The sequence below is a fragment of the Mustela erminea genome, chromosome 14 (assembly GCF_009829155.1).
Source record: "Mustela erminea isolate mMusErm1 chromosome 14, mMusErm1.Pri, whole genome shotgun sequence".
In the NCBI taxonomy this organism is placed as follows: Eukaryota; Metazoa; Chordata; class Mammalia; order Carnivora; family Mustelidae; genus Mustela; species Mustela erminea.
In genome coordinates, this window is record NC_045627.1 from 42401439 (window position 1) to 42421402 (window position 19964).

Here is a 19964-nt window from a genome sequence, read left to right on the forward strand (position 1 = left end):
ACTTTGTGTACATGCATTCAGATTGTCAAGGGTGGTTGTGAAAGTCCTCTGAGTAGCACCACTGTAGTCATCCCAGATGTCCCAGAGGTAAATATAGGAGGCCCTGTGTGGTCGTGAAGGCTCATCTAAGTAGCCATCACTCATCCATGGATATGGTATATATTCATATTTATTAGTGTTCCTTTCATAGCAGTTAATGGGCAAGTGTGTTGTTCAAACACAATCACATTAGGACATCTGTCAATATAGGAAAGTAAAGTGTCTTAGGAGTGACTTTCTCTGACTCATGTGAAGGTGCTGGATGGAATAGAGAAAACCCTGTGTCTTATTTACTTCAGAGCAATCTGATGAGCCAGGTGCAATTTGTGTTTGCAGAGGAAACTGAGCCACAGAGAGGTCTCATAGGTGGCAGAGCTCGCATTCAAACCCAAGCTGTTAGCTCTAGAGCTCGCACATGCCAGTGTTCAATCTGATAGCAAATCCTGTTTCTACAGCTGTTCTTGTTTTACAAAAACCCCTCTGTGGCCATCACCTCTGTAGATTCACACATGATCCCCAGGGTACTTAGGTGGGGCCACTTTAACAAACCTTCCTTCATAGATGAAGAAATGAAATTGTATGAGAGTTTATACAAAATCAAATAGCACATGACAGCTACAAGGAGGATTTAGAACCTGGTCCCTGACCCTACAGGATTGTGTTGTCACTCTGACAGCCCCATTTGCAATTCAGCATCCTAAATTAGAGGGACAAAACCCATCCACTGAACTATTCCTGCCCAGGCATGCCGGTGCCATTGGCTAGTCTGCTGCAAAGAGAAGTGTCCCTCTTGCCTGGCCAGAAAAGCTCTCTGAAAACATTCAAAGTTCCCTGGGGCAGAAAGCAGAGATGGTTTCTGCCCTTTACTGAACTTTGGAGGTCTCGGTCCCATAGCCTCTTCAGGCCTTGGGCTGGTATTAGGCAAAAACCCCCGCAATGAGCCCAGGCAAAGGTTGAGAATTGGGAGCTATTAGTAAAGGTGAAAGGACTAGGGTAATTTACTAGAGAACATTTGGACAAGTCTGACAAGTTCAATGTCCTGGATCTTTGTAGCCCTTGCCCGGTGGCCAGCAGTCAAATGAATGGACAGTGACTAAAGCCTGGAAGGAAAGGATGTGGTATTTAACAACCTATCCAGCTGTTTTATCTCATTTGAGGGCAAGCAAAGACAGCACAGACTACAAACAACAGAAACGGGGATTAAATCATTCGTTTGCTCACTCCACAAACCTCTACTAGGTGTGAGGTGCCGGGCTACACATTTCAATATATTTGTGACAGTTGGTGGGGTGAGGAAATGAGTGAGATGACAGACCAGGCCATCCAGGTTAACAGTGACCTCACCACCTACAATCCTTTCCTCTGATACCCTGAGACCTTTTAAGGCCCCTCTGTTTTGTCACCAGCAGACACACAGCCAAGTGCCCCTTCTTGCTTGGCCCTTCTAGCTTATGAGCCTTCTCTTACTCTGCCTCAGCCTCTTCCATCTGCCTGGAGACCCCTTAGATATTGATAATCATTCCTATTTTCAAATTCAACTCCATTTACTCTAGAGCCCCTACCCCCAACCACTGCCACCCAAAGCAGCCTCTGCCTTCTCCTAACACACCATCCAGTGACATCTGTGTGGCTTTTCTGTCTGGTAGAAACTCTTTACTGGAGATACGCAACAAGATCTCAATGACTACTATGCTGCTGTTCTAGAAACTGGGAGATGAGTTCCACTAGAACATTCCTTGAGGTATAATTGAAATACTTAAGAACCACTCCTAGTCCTTAAATATTCTATAAATCCAGAACCAAAATAATTTATAAATCAGTTGCTTTCTTTGTAGGGCCCTTTTTAGGAAAAGAAATATTTTTTTTTCTTTTCTTCGTATAAGTTTTCAATTATAAATAGAAGGATAAAGACAAAAATCCACTGGTAAGGCTCATTTGCTGGCTCATGGCTTGTGTGTTATCATCACAATATGTGGATCAAACTCATTGCCTCAGAAAATTACAAATGACTCACACCAGGAATTTTGCAAAGTACTCTGGAATGTTCCAGAACCCGTATTGTTAAATATATGTGTTCAAGTTGTGCCATACAACTTATTTTATATGTCTGCATAATTTATGCCTGCGGATCCCATTAGTTCCATAACAGCACGACCATGGACAGAGTGGGGACACTAACCTCAGCCATGGGGTATAGCATTCAGGAAAGAACTCCTGATTGACTCATCCTTATCCAGAATCTCATCAGGGAGGGCCCTTAGAGAGTCCACAGGATGACAATTCTTTTACTTTTCTTTGGTTATATAATTGCACTTTCCTCCCCAAGGACCATTTATCTGGACCATTTTCAGAGTATCATACACCACCTGAAATCCTAGGCTTTGGGGACTAGCGTGGTCTGGTTATTCTCATCTACTATCTTTTACAGAAATGTCCACTTGGAGAGTGGGATAAATCAATAAAAGCTGGAAATATTTTGTGAGTGTCTGGACAACAGAAAGCAATATCTGGGTCTCAAACCTTCTACCCTTATACTGACTGCTCCAAAACCAAAACTGTGTTAACAGGGAAGAAAGCTCCAACGAGCTGCTCAGGGAAGCAGGCTAAGCAGAGCTCTTGACACTTCTCTGTCTGTGTAGCTTTTGTAGGAAGGAAGACGGAGACCAGGAGAATCTCAGTATCTCTGATTATCGGCACAAGGAGGGCCAGGGGCCTACCTACAAAATGGAGTTGCGCACAACAAAAACATTAAAAAACAAAACAAACAAACAAAAAAAACCCCCCTCAGTCCCTGGGTGCAAGGAGAAGTTTGAACACAACTGGGGATGCTTCCATGACCCTTAAAAGCAGACATATGGATTCAGACCTGTTCTCATGAGACTAACATTTGTTCTCTTGTATGGAGTTGACCAATGTGGTGAGGAAAGCGTGGGCTTTGGAATCAGTTTGGACATCAACTCCACGTGCTCTTGACAAGCTATGAGACTTTGGGCAAGTTGCTGCCTTTTCTGGGGCCTCCGTTTTCTCATCTGTAAAATGGAGATACATGACCTCTGCCTTAACAGGTTTATCAGGAAGATTACATGAGATATTGCCTATGAATGCGCCTGGGGCATGACGCCCTTGGTAAAAAGAGCACTTACAGCTTTTAAAAAAAGAAGGATTAATGACACATGCAAGTGTTAACGGGGAAAGCCTGATGTGAGGTCGACGAGTTCGGCCCAACTCCAGTACCACTGCACATCTGTTTTCCACCTCTGATGCTCAGATTTTTTTCTGGCTGCTGTCCCAAGCTGGGCACAGCCCGAGAGGGGAGCTCTACCTGCTCTGTGTACAGTCAGAGGGAAAAGGCGATTTGGTTAGCTTTTATTTTTCATCCCTCACTTCCACTCCCCAAAGAAGATCCTCATGTCCGGAAGGCCGAGAAACATCCCCAGGTTCAGCAAGGAGCCCAGGCTCTCCAGTGTCCTGTTAAAACTACTCTTGGTCTATGTTTCCTTGTTTTTTGTTGCGGGGAATCTGTTATCAGAATAGTCCATGGCGGTCTGAAAAGGATCCCTCACATGGTAAAACACGCTGCATAAGACAAATGCTCCCGAGTTGAAGTCATTTAGAAAGCAGCTGCACGTGCTGCTTTGCTGGCGTACACGTGCCCTCCCGGGCCAAGATTAGTCTCGCCCGTCCTCTGAGGAGGTGCACCAGGGCAGGCCCCGCTCTGGGCTGCTCCAGCCCTAAGCCCGATTTTCTTTATTGGTTAGTAAGCTCTTTTAATGAAATGTACTGCTCTTATTATAGAGGACTCAAAATAAGATCTAAATCACAAACCAATAAAAGAAAATTATTGGGCTGGGTATCTAAAGTTACTACCTAGAGGCTACTCCAGCATGGTATTTATAAATCTCTAAACAGTTAAGTATAATTGTCTTTCTGGTTTTGGGGACTGAAGCCAACAGCAGTTTCTGTTACAACTGAAGAAAAATACTTCAGCACGGAGCTTTGTTCATTCGGTGGGTAGAGAAATGGCTTCTCCCCCACGTCCCTTCAGAACTGAGAGAGAATATCATGGCAATGAATGTTACATAGGGAACAGCTGAAAAAAAATGCTTCTCTGGTTTCGGGGAGGGAGAATGTGTATGAGGATGTGTGTCTAGGTACGTTGGTGAGTGGAAGGGCTGGGGAGCGGCCTGGGCATGCAAGGGTGAGCCTGGGGGGAGGGAAAAAAAGGAGGAACACTGGGAAGGATGGATATCGAGGGTAATATGGGAGTTGGAGATGGGGTGCTCGGTCAAATGAATGGAAAACCCAGGGCGCCTGGGTGGCTCAGTGGGTTAAGCCGCTGCCTTCGGCTCAGGTCATGATCTCAGGGTCCTGGGATCGAGTCCCACATCGGGCTCTCTGCTCAGCAGGGGGCCTGCTTCCCTTCCTCTCTCTCTGTGATCTCTACCCTTCCTCTCTCCTACTGTGATCTCTCTCTGTCAAATAAATAAATAAAATCTTTAAAAAAAAAAAAAAAAGAAAGAAAACCCAGATGTGCAGCTGCTCACCCACTGCGTCCGAGACACCCAGACAGTGCCATTCTGGAAGGATGTGAAAGCTTCCACTAAAAGACCTATTAGAACCCCAATCCCACCAAACACCACAGCGCTCTCTCTGGAGTAAGAATGTAAATCATGGAAAACACAGATCCCCATGTAATAAAAATAAAAGACCACAGAACCTCCGTTATAAAGGACCAAAGAACTCATCTGATCCAACACCCCTCTCAACACAAAGATCATGTCAGTGACTGTCCCTTGGCAGGTGGACATGTGGTGACAGAAAGCTCAGTACATGTGTAGGTAGCCCATTCTGTTCTGGAACGGTCTTCTCCTTATGGGAGGCCACAGTCTGGCTCTCCTTCATCATTATCCATCAGTCCTGGTTTTTCCCATGGAGCAGAAAATAAAATGGCCCTTTTAGCCTACTACCCCCTGTTCTGTTAACTGCTTGGCAAGTGATAGCTTGTCCCATCACAACCCCATCCTGACCATCCCCTTGGCGGCATTCTTGAGTTTGTTAGTTCTTCCCTTCAAACCTTCGTAGTTCTTGACACACTCCCTCTCAGAATGAACAAGATGAAACAACCACTACTCGAAATAAATCACATTTCTATCCACAAGGTTCATGCTGCCTGTCTCCAGTGATTATTTGGAACTTAATGCTCAGGGGTTTTCATTACATTTCATCCTGTGGCTTTTGTCCCCAAGTTCTAGGTTAGAAAGGTCCTTTCAAATCCTGACTTCTGCCATTCAATAATTTCGAGGTCCAAATCCACAGAGTCTCCCCCAAAGACAAAAGAGAAGTCACATTTTCTTCTCCGGAACAGTAAAAGATTCTCAGACTTTAGGATATGCCCTATGCCCCCAATTAATGCTGTCTCTCCAAGGATCACAGCCATACTTCCAAAGAAAAATGTCATTCCCTACTTGAGGCTCTTAACCTTTGTTGAAATGCAGGCAAGGGAGAGCATCTGCTTATGTGTGGGTATCATTTAGTGTCACTGTGGGTGAGGGTCATGGAGGACTAGAGGAACCAAGGGGGTGTGTGTGTGTATGTGTGTGTGTGTGTGTGTGTGTGTGTCTGCACACACATACATGCTTGTGTATCTATTGGTGTGTTTGTGTACGCCACTATATATATTTTTTAACCTGATGACTATAGAAAGGCATAGAATATAGAAAAATAAAACCTAGATGGGTGAGGAAAAGCAGCCAGGGGACATTCATTCCGGGTTTGCGATATATGTTTTCCCTTGGAAAGGTGGAGCCCAACTCAGCTTGTGGATCCTCAGCTCCCACCACATTTCTCTCTGCCCTAAGATGTTCCTCATTCTTTCACCTTTCACCTCGCTTTCCTCTTTTTGTAAAGCATGAGCAGTGGGGTGGACTTCTAGCTGCGACCCTCTTCTGGAGGCAGGACTTCCTCTCCACCCATCTGCCTTTCACGGCCCCCAGTTTTTCTGCCAAATCTACATAGAAATGAACCCTGGCTAGATCCCAACATTACCAACACCACGTTCTCCCTCAGCCAGACCCTCCGTGCTGAGGCCTCTTCCTATAAGCGCCTCAGTGTCCTCTGTCACCGAGAAGGAAGCTCACAATCACGGCCTGTTTTACATCGACTCCGTCCTCAAATAACATCCCCTTTCTTTTGCCAGTTCAAGGTTCCTGGTCTCCTGGATAACCACAATCCCTACTCAGTCCCCAGCATCCTCTTCTTTCCCACTCCAGACAATGCTTCATACGGCTGCGAGATCAAACTCCCTGAACCTAGGGTCCAATCCCATCACTCTCTTGCTCTGAAACCTGCTGTAGCTCCCCAGTGCCTACTGAATTATTTATAGCTTCATAATTCAAAAATTTTTTTTAAAAATCCCTCAATGCCTAACCCAAATTTCTACCTCAGGTGTCCTAGGTGTCCTTGCTGTCTTATACATACCCTGCATTCCAGCCAAATTTTACTCATTACTGTCCCCTGAACACGTCTCCAGGTCCGCCTGCCCCTTACTTCTATTCTCTGTGACTGCAGCCATCTCTATGTGTTTCCACCTGCTGAAATCCCATGCATTTTTCCAAAGTGTCTCTCAAACCCGCATTCTTTCTCTTCCTGTCCCACACTAGCCTCCACAGACTGTAATTCTTTCCTGGTAATAGACCAGCATTCGGAGGCGGAGCTACATGCTTACAGAGGAGGCTGCATGGACAGGAGAAGGGTTTCATGCACCCCTGTCTCCCTGGCAATGTCTGGCGTGCACAGTCTGGGCACACAACAGGTACTTAATAAGCGTTTGTGGAATTGGATTGACACCTTCAGGACAGGTAGCGTGAATCTGAGGAATGCAGAGCATATAATAGGAAAGGGAACCAGAGAAGAACCTTAACACCCCAACATTCAAATTTAACCCTAAGGCTGAAATACACATGCTCCAACGGCTTGAAGAAACCCAAGCTCTTGAGGGAGCACACAGCGGTCTCTGGGGGTGAGCGATGCTGCTGTTGTTCAGTGCAGCAGTGCAGCATGCTGCTGGGCCTTTCCATGGCCCTCTCTCAAAAGCTATAGTCAGAAGGAAGGCCTGTCCGCTGGGTAACTAATATTGTTCACTTACCATCATGAGACACATGACAGAGACAAAATGGCAGATACAGCCGGTTGGTAGAAACCAGAGCCTGGTCTCCAGCACATCCCCTACCCCTTTCTCTCTACTTAAGGCTTTTGAGTCTCAGGAAGCTGATGAAAATCCAGACAATAGGAACGAAAGAAGGCAGACTAACAAGTTGAGCCAAGAGCATTGTCCTAAAGACGTAAAATAGTTTCAAGTTTGGGACCCCTGGGAGACCAGGAGACCCCGGCTAAAACCATTACTTCACTCCACAAGGCCTAGTTTTCTCTTCTTTCCAATCAAAAGGGTAACCTCCTTACCACATACACCTCTTCTGAGGATCAGCTCAGGCAGGCTTTCTTTTTTTTTTTTTTAAGATTTTATTTATTTATTTGACAGAGAGATCACAAGTAGGCAGAGAGGCAGGCAGAGAGAGAAAGAGGAGAAAGCAGGCTCCCCGCCAGCAGAGAGCCCGATGCGGGACTCGATCCCAGGACCCTGAGATCATGACCTGAGCCGAAGGCAGCGGCTTAACCCACTGAGCCACCCAGGTGTCCCCAGGCAGGGGTTCTTAACCCTGGCACCACATGGCATCATCTGGGAGTTTATAAAACTCCTCATGGCCAGGTTAAACCACATTTACTGAGGTGTGACCCAGCCATAAATATTTTTTAGAAGTTTCTCAGATGATTACAATGTGCAGCCAAGGGTGAAAAGCAGTGATCTGAGAAATGCATATCATCTCAATTGGCAAAATGCCTACCACAGAATGGCGGCAAACGTTCATGAGCATTAGAATTATTATTAGAGTTCTTGTTGGTGTTGATGCTGCTGGTGGTGCTTATGGTAGTCAGACAGCCTTGGCTTTGGACTCTGAATTCTCATGTGGATGAATGGTTTTCAGTGTAATACAGCAAGCTCTGTTCTGGCTCTGTAAGGAATATTTCATTCTTCAAGCTCATCATATATTCCTCTCTCAGATCAAACCTCCCACACTTCAGCTCTCCCATTCCTTTGCCTCACACCTGTTTGTCAACCTCATGAGGATCTAGTTCCTGCTTTGTTTTGGCCTCTTGGTCTGTAAGCCCCAGCACTGGTTTGACTTTTCTATCCACCATCTTAGACCTGGTGGCCACTCATTTTCATTTTCTCTCAACAGCTCCATGGAATCCTTTACCTTCTGTGAATCTCCATCCCAGACTAAAGCCATTTGGTATGTTTTCTGTTGTTTCTGCCAAGAACTGCAGAGAAAATATCAGAGCTGTGTTGACCAGCCTCATGGCACCATCATCAGTCCAACCCCAGCTGGCCCTCACCAACGCTTACTCATGCTCTCGCCTCGCTCCTGTCATCTCCCTCACATGTTTATTGTAATGTCTGCTCTGAACCTTTGTCACCATCGGTTCCCCATCTCAATTGTCCTGGGCCCTCAGATCTTCAGGGAAAACCAAACTGGCCGCTTTGTGAAGGAAGGAGAGCCAACAAACTGAGCTGCCTCCGGCCTCATCTTCCCCATCCAGCCTTCTGTCTCAGAAGGACAGGAGTCACTCTTTCTCCTTTTCGAGGCCACAACATCTTCTCGTGCTTGTCTCTGTTTCTTCTTATATCATTTAACAACTCCCTCCTAAAGGGTCAAACTTTCCCTCTCAGTGGGGTGTCACCTCAGTCCACTGTAGCCAAAAAATATGGTGTCTTTCTTCACATTCTAAAAACAAAAAGGAAATCTTTTCTTTGACAAGATCCTCTGAAGTATCCTATTTCTCTCCCTACCAGCAATTGAAGGAGTAATATATGGTTTCAAATGATCACCTCCCATTAATGCTTCAGACCCCCGAATGCCAGCATCTACTGGCAACAAGTTATTCAACTATTCTTGCCAAAGTCATCAACAACTTCTTGAGTATCGAACGTGCCTTTGTTTTTTTTTAGGACGTCATCTATAGGACTTTTTGTAGTATCTGACAGTGCTAATCATTGCTTCCTTTCAAATCAGTTCAGCCCAACACATTCCTATGGCATGTCAACTCTGTCAGCTCCTGTGTTTGAGGCACTGGGGACATGGAGAGGAGCAAATGAAGAAGAGTTTTTGCCTCTCAAAGAGCAACATGCAGGAACAAATAATTTGGATGCATTCTAAACTGCTATCTGGAATTTATTCAACTCTCTTCTCCTTTACCTTTGACAGCATCCACTCCTACTTCCTTAAATTTTTGCTCTCAGCCCCTTTCACTGGATTCTCTTCCTGTGTTTGTCCCTTTGGTGCTGACATTTCCAAGGTTCTAGGTTTGGCCCTTTTCTCTTAGTTGCTTTGCCTTCTCTCCCTGGGAAATATCCACATGCAAGGCCTATACCCTGTCTATCACCAATGGTTTCCAAGTCTGTACCTTCAAACCTAACTTTATCCCTATAGCTGTCTGTTTATACCTCTTGTTAGATATCCCACTTTCAACTGAAATGGACCAGGACCAAATTGTTTACCATTTGCCACAACCCAGTGTCTCCTCTTGAGTCCTCTTTCTATCCACCCCGTAGCCAACCTCAAGAAACTCCTTATCCTTGGTAAGGAACTGACTTGGTAAGTAAGAAGCTCCTTACCAGCTCCTTATCCTTGCTCATCCACACCTCCTTTCCACCCAACTGGCCTTTGATGCACTCTTTTCTGTTTCAAATGCATCTCAATTTCTGCCTTGCCTTTGTGACTGACATCACTGCAGCTGTCCTGTCCATGCTCACCCAACCCTTGATGTCTGCTGCAACTGTCTCCCTACATAGCTCACACTGCCATCTCATCCCAGGTCTAAACCACGCTCATATTCTTGCTTGCTACCTCTTTAAAAGATGGATTTAATCATCATCTTCCTATCATCTCTGCCCTTAACAAGGCTATAAGCCTATACTCTAGTCCTGCACTATCCAATATGGTAGTCACTAGCCACATGCCTTAATTTAAACGTATAAATTAAGTAAAAGGGAAAGAAAAGCAGTTCCTCAGTCACATTATCCCCATTTCAAGTGGTCAATAGCCACATGTATTCAACTCATCCACAAATGTCACTTCTTCTTGGAAGCTTAAAATACATAAAACGAGGAGCCTTATGTACTCTTATATTTCTAGTCTCATCCTTGTCTCTTGCACCATAATTGCTCATGGGGGCACCTCCTCCATTCACCTGAGCCATTGAGGAGAGTGAATGACTCAGTCCATGTCATCTTTTACGGTACCTGATGTCTAGTGGACACTTGTGTATTCTGCCCTCTTTCTCTCAAGAGTTATCCTCCCTAGAAGATGAACCAGGAAGAAACCCTAGGATGCTCACTTCATAATGTGATAGAAAAACACAAAGGGAAATCCAATCCCATACTCCCTCTTTTCAGACACTGACTCAAGAGGCTGAGAATGGACCCTTCCGTCCTCGGCTCACCCTCCCTTTCGAGATCACACTCCGTTCTTGTCTTTTAGAACCACAGGGAAACGGTCTGGCAAGAGCCACTGTTGTACCGGTTGATTTAAATTGAAATGTTTTCCCCAGATAAATGCGTGCTAAATAATACACCAGCTCTCCAGCCAAAGGGAAGTGACAGGCGCTCTGTAAATAAAGGCACTTAGTTACTGGTAAAGAGCTGTAAAGTGGTTCTGAGCTGATGTTTGCTGACCAGCAAGAAGCAGCTTCACCTGCTTTATATAATTGTCACCGCAGTCTTGCCTGCTGTATATTAAAACTGCATCTCATAGACCCAACTGTCACATCGGATATACCATCTGGCATGGGGTAGGCCACCTCTCCCTGTGATTGTTTTTGACAACTGGGCATCACATCTCAGATCTTTCAGAAAGTGTCTGGTCCAGAATCCCTAAGCTGGGTCAGTTCTGACACCATGTGGCTAGAACAGTGACACCAAAAGGTAATGTTAATAGAGGAGAAGGAAAAGAGGTTTTGTTGGTCTTGGAAACCAAGCAATGCACAGTGGCAAGTGTCTGAACACAGATCTCAACAAAGAGCCTACCTCCTCAGTGTTAAGACCCGTTTTGCATGTGACACTGAATTACATTAGAAAAACATGCCATAAAAATGCATAGATGTTTTGGCCCCGAAGCACACGTTTGTCCTGAGTCCACATTTCTGTCCTGCTGGGTTCGGGAGAGATGGTCATATAGCTCTCAAGACAAAGCAAAGGAGGGGGTTTTATAAGGACTACAGAATAAATCGTGATGAAAATTGGAGAGCAGTGGCCAGAAACCTCTGTTGCTATCACTCAGGGGAAGTTAGACTTGCTTCCCCCAATGAAAAGAGGAACACAAAATCATTTTGTACTCTGTAATTCCAATTCACCTGCAGTGTGGGGATGACAAATGCCTAGAGGAAGGGTGGTGAGAATTTCAGGCCAATGAGCATTCCTGCTGGTCCAGAGGGTCTCAAGGAGAGACACAGTGACAGGGAAGCCTGGTTTGTCCCTCGAGCCCTATGGGCTGGGACAGACCCAAGGTGTGGGCTGCCTGATGGGCAGCCCAAGGTGAAACCAGAGAACTCACCCATCAGAGGGAAAGTCACTTCCTGGGCTGATGGCCACCGCTTTGGAAAGTCAGAGTGTTCCCAGAGGAGTGTTAGAAACCAAGGACGAGAGAAGAGCAGACAGAGCAAGAAAACAAGGGGAAATGTGGGCTCAGTGTGCCTATAGTTCTCGCAGTCTCTCACTGAGAGCAGAATGGTCTGCTTGCCGGTTGCTGGAGGCCTGAGCCCCACCCCACTGCGGACCAAGAGTGAAAATTGCCAGGAGCCCTAAGATACATCCTCTGCCTTCTTTTGGCCCATGCTCACCTGCATGCATGTGTATGTGTGTGTGTGTGTATGAGTGTGTGTTTGGGGTGCCCTTCTGTCTCTCTCTCTCTCTCTCTTTTTTTTTTTTTTGCAAGAAAAATAAGCTCCCCTTCCCTTTCTTTGTTATCTCCCACCAAAACCTATTTTCCTTGCTTATTCCTATACTAAAGGGAAGGAGAACTGGATATGTGCAGAGGGGAGAAAACACATTTTTACCAGTTTGGCCATTATATAGGATCTAAGAGGCTGGGGTCTGGTTTGTGAGAGCTGGAAGGAACACCAACATCAGATACACACGTAACTCAATTGTGCATTGAGATTCTGATCTATGGGCCTTGACAATCCCAATTATTGAATTGGGAGAAAACAGACCTGTATTTTCCTGCCCCTCCCGCTCGACTCCATCTCCCCCGCCCCCAAAGGGAGTGTTTCTCCCGCTTCCGCTTCTTTCCATTCCCCTTGCTAGCTCCTGCCAGGAGAAGAGGAGCGTCTGATCGGGTCGGTCAGCGTGTTCACTGGACCGGGTTTTATTAGCGTGCAGATTATTGTGCCTTAAAGCAGTGCACATGAGTCACCTGGGGACCCCCGTTAGAATGCAGATTCGGACGCAGGAGGTTTGGGATGGGCGTGAGAGGCTGCATCTCTAACAAGCTCCTCAGGGGATGCCCGTGCTGAGAGGACACGCATGGAAGAACGGACTTAAAGGCAGGAACCACATGTGGCTTGCCTCTTCCACTTCCTAGAAGGTCAGCTTACTGTCTCCTCACATCGTCAGTCACCTGCGGTCCCTGCATAGGGAGGGCAGGCAGGAGGCAGGCTTTAGCTCTCCAGGACACAGTGGGGTAGGTGAGACTCTCTTTCAGAGCCTTTACATATCGGCATCAGGCTTCAGACCAGATCAGTGAGGGCTACCTCGAGCCACTCCTAACAGACACATGAGAAATGCTCCCCATCCCTTGGCATCAGGGAGATACATATCAAAACCACAGCGAGATACCACCTCACACCGGTTGGAATGGCTAAAATGAACTCAGGCAATGACAGACGTTGGTGAGGATGCGGAGAAAGGGGAACCCTCCTACACTGTGGGTGGGAATGCAAGCAGGTGCAGCCACTCTGCAAAACAGCATGGAGATTCCTCAAAATGTTGAAAATAGAGCTACCCTATGACCCAGCAATCGCACTACTGGGTATTTACCCCAAAGATACAAATGTAGTGATCTGAAGGGGCACCTGCACCCCAATGTTTATAGCAGCAATGTCCACAATAGCCAAATTACAGAAAGAGCCCAGATGTGCATCCACTGATAAACGGATAAGGAAGAAGTGGTATAGATGTGCAATGGAATATTACTCAGCCATCGAAACAAATGAAATCTTACCATTACAACAACATGGACGGAACTAGAGGGGATTATGCTAAGCGAAATAAGCCAGTCAGAGAAAGACAAATATATCATTTCACTCGTGAGGAATATAAGAAACAAAACAGAAGAACACAGAGGAAGGGAAGGATAAATAAAGTAAGGCAAAAACGGAGAGGGAGGCAAACCATTAGGGACTATAGCTAAGAGAACAAAGAAATTGAGGGTCGCTGGAGGGGAGGTAGTGGGGGAATGGCATAACTTGGTGATGGGCATTAAGGAGGGCACTTGTTGGGATGGGCACTGGGTGTTATATTTAAAGTGATGAGTCCCTAAATTCGACCCCTGAAATCAATACTACACTATAAGTTAACTAACTTGAATTAAAAAAAAAAAAAAAATGAAGACTAGAAGCCACTCTATGCCAAGTATGAAGAAAATTAGTTGTTGTTACAACCATTGAAAGGGCTGTAGGAACAAACTTTAAAGAGGCCACCGGCAGCTGTTTCACTTGCAACATGAGGTGGAAGTTTCCACAGGAGATGTGGGAGACCTCAAGGCACCTGGACGAAGGCCACAGCAGCCCCCTCAGTCCCTAGGAGCGAAGCCAGTGATGCCGAGAAAAACTCCCCTAAGAGCCGCTTTGAACCTCGTATCTGCCCAGGGTCGGGCTGCCGCTGCCTCCAAAGAACGAACGCCTCTTTGCCTTTTCCAAATTTCAGATCTCATCCCTGGGCACCCTCTCCTTGCCAGATGCTGGTCCAGAAGTGTGCAGTGAAGAGGATTCTAGGAATGGCACTGTTGAGCAGCTGCGGGAGGAGGTGGTCCTGAGCTGACAGAGGACCACGCACGGGCAGCCTGATGGGTCTAGGTGGCCTGACGGAGCTGAGTTCTCCCCTGCAGGGGACACGGCGCTTCCCACCCCAGCAGCTCTAGCGCTAGTTCTCACCGGCCGCGCTCCCTCCACCTTCGGGCCTGGAATGATGGGATTCGGGCCCCCATCCGGCCCCCAGGGCCTCCCATCTGGTGGAACACTTACGACAACGATCCTGGCGTTCACAGCAAGCCTGCACCGAGGCCTCGTGTCCCATCCTGCCGAGGCCCTGATGACTGAGGCTGTTTGTCACGAGGTCTGGCTGTGCTGCCTGTCTGAGACTTCTAAATGACATCTTTACTAGCAGCTATCTGCCCAGGATCCCAAGAGAGAATGACAAGGAAGGCAGAGGGAGAGCAGAGAGAAGGCAGACGTGAATCATTTAACTGTCATGCCTCCTGTAGAGAACGTGCGGCCTGATGAGCACCAACTCTAGCTAAATGACTTCTCGTGTCCATATTGTCCCCACTGTCCAGGGGTCACCGTCCGCGGGTCAGCATATAACAGGGTAAAGCTTCACATCCCCGTGCAGCAATAACAATGGCAAAGCTTAACATAGCTCAAGGGCAAAGACATATACTGGAGAGGAACGTGAGGAATTCTCCTGGCAGCATCTTTCCAGGGTCTGATGCTAAGCAGGTGACCCTGATCACCAAACCACCGTTCAGGAAGACCACGGGGGTGGCAATTGAAAGGCTGCTTTCCTCTCTGGGACAGCAACCTATCATGGATATGGGTGTTCAAGGTCTCAAGTCTGTTTCCCAGGACAGTAAGAAGAGGCAGCCGATGCCCCTTTGAAAGCCAACCCAGCGACGGCGGGTTTCACTGCCAGGCAGGCTGATGTGAGCCTCTTTGAATTACTGAGTGAAGGATATCCCTCTTGCCAGCCCCTGTCCCCTGTAGGCACAGCAGAGAAGTATTACAGGCTGTCCTTACCTTGGGAATTAGCCTGCAAGACCCCGATGCTGTCATCAAACTGCATAGATTTGATGTTGAGTGACGCCAAGATGCATTCCTTGTCCTGCAGCGAAGTATCATCAATATTATTCTGATTGGCTGACAGGATAACGCACATGTCACAGAGGTTGATGTTGACGGCCCTTAAATCAGCCCGACTTAATGGCGTACCCTTTGGCATAGAGGAAGGGGAAAAAAAAAAAAACAAGAAGCAGCCAAAGTGAGTACAAGGGACAAGAGGGAAAGAGGGGGAAAAAAAATAAAAACAAATTAAAGATCGGGCCAGAGCTTTGGGAAATTATTTAACAAGTATCTTTTTTATGCCTTGACATTAAGCTGGCCTAACTACGTTCAAGGGAATAGGAGCTGTGTGCTAATCTAAAGGGTAGTCAGCGCTGATGGCGGCATTTCAGGCTTGCTCTCCGCACTCCGTCAAGCCGTTGCTAACAAACGAAGGAGAGGAATAATGCCAGGGTCCTACATCTTCTTCCTGCCTGGAAATTGTCTTGATTTAAGAAACTGTCCTGTGGCAACCTCTGGCTTTCAGAACCTAACGAGAGGGTAGGTTTCAAAGGCCTGTTTATTTAATAGCAGGTCACTTCTGTCTCGGGCAAAAAAAAAAAAAAAAAATGCAGCTCCAACTAGAATTTCCAATGCAGCCAAGGGGAAATAGCCAGCGAGCACGGTGTGATCGGGGTGGGGGTGGGGGTTGCTGATGGTGCCGCTTATTAACCTGGGGGAGGTGGGAGGGTTGGAAGGAATGTGCATCTTGCAAAGGTGGGGGGAGAGGAGTTAAGCTTCAAGTCAAATGACTGTATTGCATATTTTCAGCAAGAAAACAAAACAAGAGGGGAGCCTCTGTGGCTCAGTCAGTTAAGCATCCCGCTCTTGGTTCCGGCTCAGGTCCTGATCTCCAGGTTGTGAGACTGAGTCCCTGGCTCTGCATGGTACATGGAGCATGTTTAAGATTCTTTCTCCCTTTCCCTCTGCACTCCCATTCTCCTTCTCAAAACAACAACAACAACAACCACCAAAAAAAAAAAAAAAAAAAAAAAAACCAACAAAACAAAACCAAGAAAATTCCCTAATTGACCAACAACATAGGGATGGTTGAATACACCACTGGCCATACAATCAAGGGAAATCCATGCAGTGGGTAAAGAGATCAAAATAGTTCTCCATGTGGCAGAGCCTTGGAAGGATCTCTGAAACAGTGGGATAAGTGAGGAAGGGGGAGCCCACAAAAAAACAAGTCCTAGATAATTCAAAAAGTATGATTTCATTTATGTAAAAAGAAACCCACAAAATAAAAGTATATATTCATGATTATACTTATAAATGCATGTACCTTCCGAGAGAAATTTCAGAAAAAATATACACTAAAACTAATAATAGTAATTACCTCTAGGGAGGAGAATAAGATTGGGGATAAAGGAAAAAGTTTGTTTTTGACTTTACATACTTCTGTCTCATTTGAATATTTTATAACAAGGATGTATTTGTATATTACCAGTGTAATTAAAAATAAATAAGCCAGTAAACAGATTTTTTAAAATCCCATAACAACAAAAAGCGCTGGGGGGGGGGGGGCAGGGGCGGTGGGGAATAGAGCAAGGAGGGAATGACAGAGAGGTAGATAATGCAAGCTCAGGATTACTGGTAGAGGGGAGAGGTGTGACCTCCACATGCTCTGTGTCGCTAGGAGGGATCGTAGCAGAACGGATCAGGCCATCCCATATCAGGGTTTCCCGGGGCCATAGGACCTCATTCTAGAGTTCACATACTTGGATTTCCAGCCTGAAACCAGCTTCTACTTTGCCAACATGGAGCTCTGAGATGCCTTCAACTCACTGACTATATGGGGGGTAGGGGTTCTGCCAACTACCAGATATCCCCGGATCCCTTCCTCCCAGTCTCCCTCCTGGAGAAGGGACTGTGAGCTGACAGAATGTGGCCGCACAGATTGAGACCATCAACTGCCTTTTTTGTCTCAGTGAAAGTCATGATTCTGTTCTCAGCCCCCAAAATACGGCTACAGAGTGATATGATGGAGAAGAGGCATTTAGTGCTATGGGGCTGAGAAGCAGCTAGTTCTGGGCTCTGGAGCAGTATGTTTTGAATGGAGAAGAATCCCTCTTTCCAGGGATCCCTCGGTACAAAAGTGTGACCAACTTCCTGAATCATTTTGCCAGTTCATAAGCCTCAATTGCCTACATCCATATTCTTTTAATTTTCACCTTGTAGGGAATCCAGCAGTAATTGTGATATAAGACAATCCCTGCACAGTTGTATACACATGATTTCAAAACTCAAGAAATACAAATGACATACACAGGAACACCAAGTTTCTGTGGGCTGGCTCCAGATGTGGGTCACTGTGTAAACAATGAGATATAGAAGGCAGCGATGAAGGCCCATTTTGTACAATGATATTGTGCTTGAGTGTGCTAAATTTTGGAGGGTTTAAAAGGGACCTGCAAATATGAGAGCTTATTCATACACAGATCTATCGGTGAGTGCAGGTATGGAGGGGTACACAGAAGGAAACACACATGTATACACCACACACAAGCATGTATACACACACACACAGACTCAGGCAGGTCAGCAAAATAAGAAGCTCTTTACAAAATACTTCTAGATGCCAGTCCATGGGTCCCCAGTGGACCACGTGGAAAAGCACATGTAGGAAGACAATCATGAGCATACATACTCAAGTCTATGATGCCTGAAATTAGAAAGGTATATATCCGTTTACGGTCTTCTATGCATAGGACTATTTGTTTTTCTTCAGGTGAGTATTTTTAACTACATGTGTTAACTAAATCAGTTTACTCATTTACCAGATCTAGAAATGTTTAAAAATTTATGAAAAATATATTGATTAATGATTAGGAAGTAATTAGATGACTCCAAGATCATGTACCTACCCCATGTCCTTACACTAAATTATGGAGTCTCAAAATGTTCCTTTTAGATTTGGGTCCTAGCACTTTTTAAAACCAAAGATATCCCATGCCCATAGGTACACACATACATACAAGCCCATCAAAACATTTCTAGGCTTCTAAATGAATGGGAGGCAGGCAGTGGCCAGGAGAAGGGGTTGGCAGCAGGAATAAAGAAAGAACTGTTAAATCCACTTAGTTAAAAACAGAAAGTGGTACAACAAGATTTACAGAAGCATTAATAATGTCATTAATAAGAGGATAGAAGAAGTTCCATAAGTAAATTCTGCTATAAGCCTCATAATATCTCAAAGCACTAGGTTTGGGTAGACAAGAGAGAGAGTGTAGAGACACTGATATGGTAATGCCTTCGATACCAGCCTAACTTCATGCTCGATGAGCAGCTGAACTTGGCTGCAAATTCCTTTTAATAAGGTCTCCCAGGGTTTAGCTATTCCTAGACAGAGCAGAGGGGAAGGGCTGAGTCCTGGGGCCCATAACTAGATGAAGAAGCAGACGCATGATCAAAGCTACAACTACCATATCCATGTGGGATTTTCTTTTGTGAAGGAAAAGAAGGAAAAAGCATCCCTAATGTGACCTTAGACTTACAGGCAATATGGACACTTTGGGGAAGTTATGAAGCGTCTCCCATTCCCGCTTGAGGTACTCAATGGAGCCCACGAATACGATGTGCTTGAGCTCGTGGTAATGAAAGTTGCTGGCTCGGAGTGGCATCACCAGGTTCCGGAGGCCAATCAGGGCTGAGCTGACATCACCAAAGATGCAGACCACGACGTGGCCGCTCAGGACGGTCATGGCAGCTTCGCTTCGAGTCTGCAACAGGGAGACACAGAGCAGCATTGGAGAAAAGACCTCATAGGTTGCAGCAAGGGTTAAAAAAAAAAATCAGTTTCATCAAGATAAACATTTGCTGAGTGCTTACTATGTGTGTTTTTTAAATTTCATTAATGTTACAGATTACAGACATGCCATATATTGAGTATGTGTATATGCATCATACTGGTATAATAAATTTATATAAACATATATCCATCCATACCATGACCTTCTTTGACCAAAACTTAAGAAAGTTATGACATAAGACATAGGAGTCGGTAGCCTTTCCTGAGGCAGGGTGGATAAAAGGGAATAGTAATATTTATGTTGTTTAGAAACAGTAGTCTTAGTTTCCATGAAATTGTTGGTAACATAAGCTGCCTTTTCTGGCTTTCTTGCTGAAATGATGATAAAATGGTAAGATCCATGCTAGTCTCAGCTTGAGAAGTCTGAGTTTTGAGTTCTGGACTCACCAATGGGATTTCACACTGTATCAGTACATCAGTAGGTAGAACATAATATCCTAAGCCAGGGGATGGCAATATATGGCCCACAGGCCAAATCTGGTCTATACCCTGCTATTGTTTGGCCATGGCTGGTAAGGAAAGATTGGTTTTTACATTTTAAAATGGTTGGGAGAAAAAAAAGATTTTATAATATGTGAAAGTTGTATAAAATTCAAACTCCAGTAAAGTTTTATTGCAACACAGCAACACAGCCATTCTTATTCCTTAGTTGTTGCCTGTGGGCGCTTTTATGTTACAACACAGCTGATTAGCTGTGACAGAGACCGTGTGATCAGCAAGATCTAAATTACTCATTCTATGATCCTCTGCAGAAAGAGTTTGAGACCCCTCTCTACTGCTGGTCTCTGGTTTCCAGGGACATTCCTGGAGAGGCCCACCTGGGTAAGTCATCAGAGGAAGACTCCCAAAGAACCATTAGAAGGATGTAGAGCTGCACCAGCAAGAGCAATAAGCTTGTCTT

At 45.6% G+C, this 19964-nt stretch overlaps 1 protein-coding gene across 33 annotated transcripts in view; it reads right to left on the minus strand.

Moving 5' to 3' along the window:
• Positions 1–19964, minus strand: part of KCNMA1 (potassium calcium-activated channel subfamily M alpha 1) — a 724697-nt gene that overhangs the window by 55131 nt on the left and 649602 nt on the right. For all 33 annotated transcript variants that reach the window (XM_032312863.1, XM_032312897.1, XM_032312898.1 and 30 more), the window contains 2 exons: positions 18750–18974; positions 15169–15361 (listed from right to left, as the gene is read on the minus strand). In XM_032312863.1, the coding sequence (XP_032168754.1) occupies positions 15169–15361; positions 18750–18974 (418 nt within the window). The remainder of the gene's footprint in view (positions 1–15168; positions 15362–18749; positions 18975–19964) is intronic.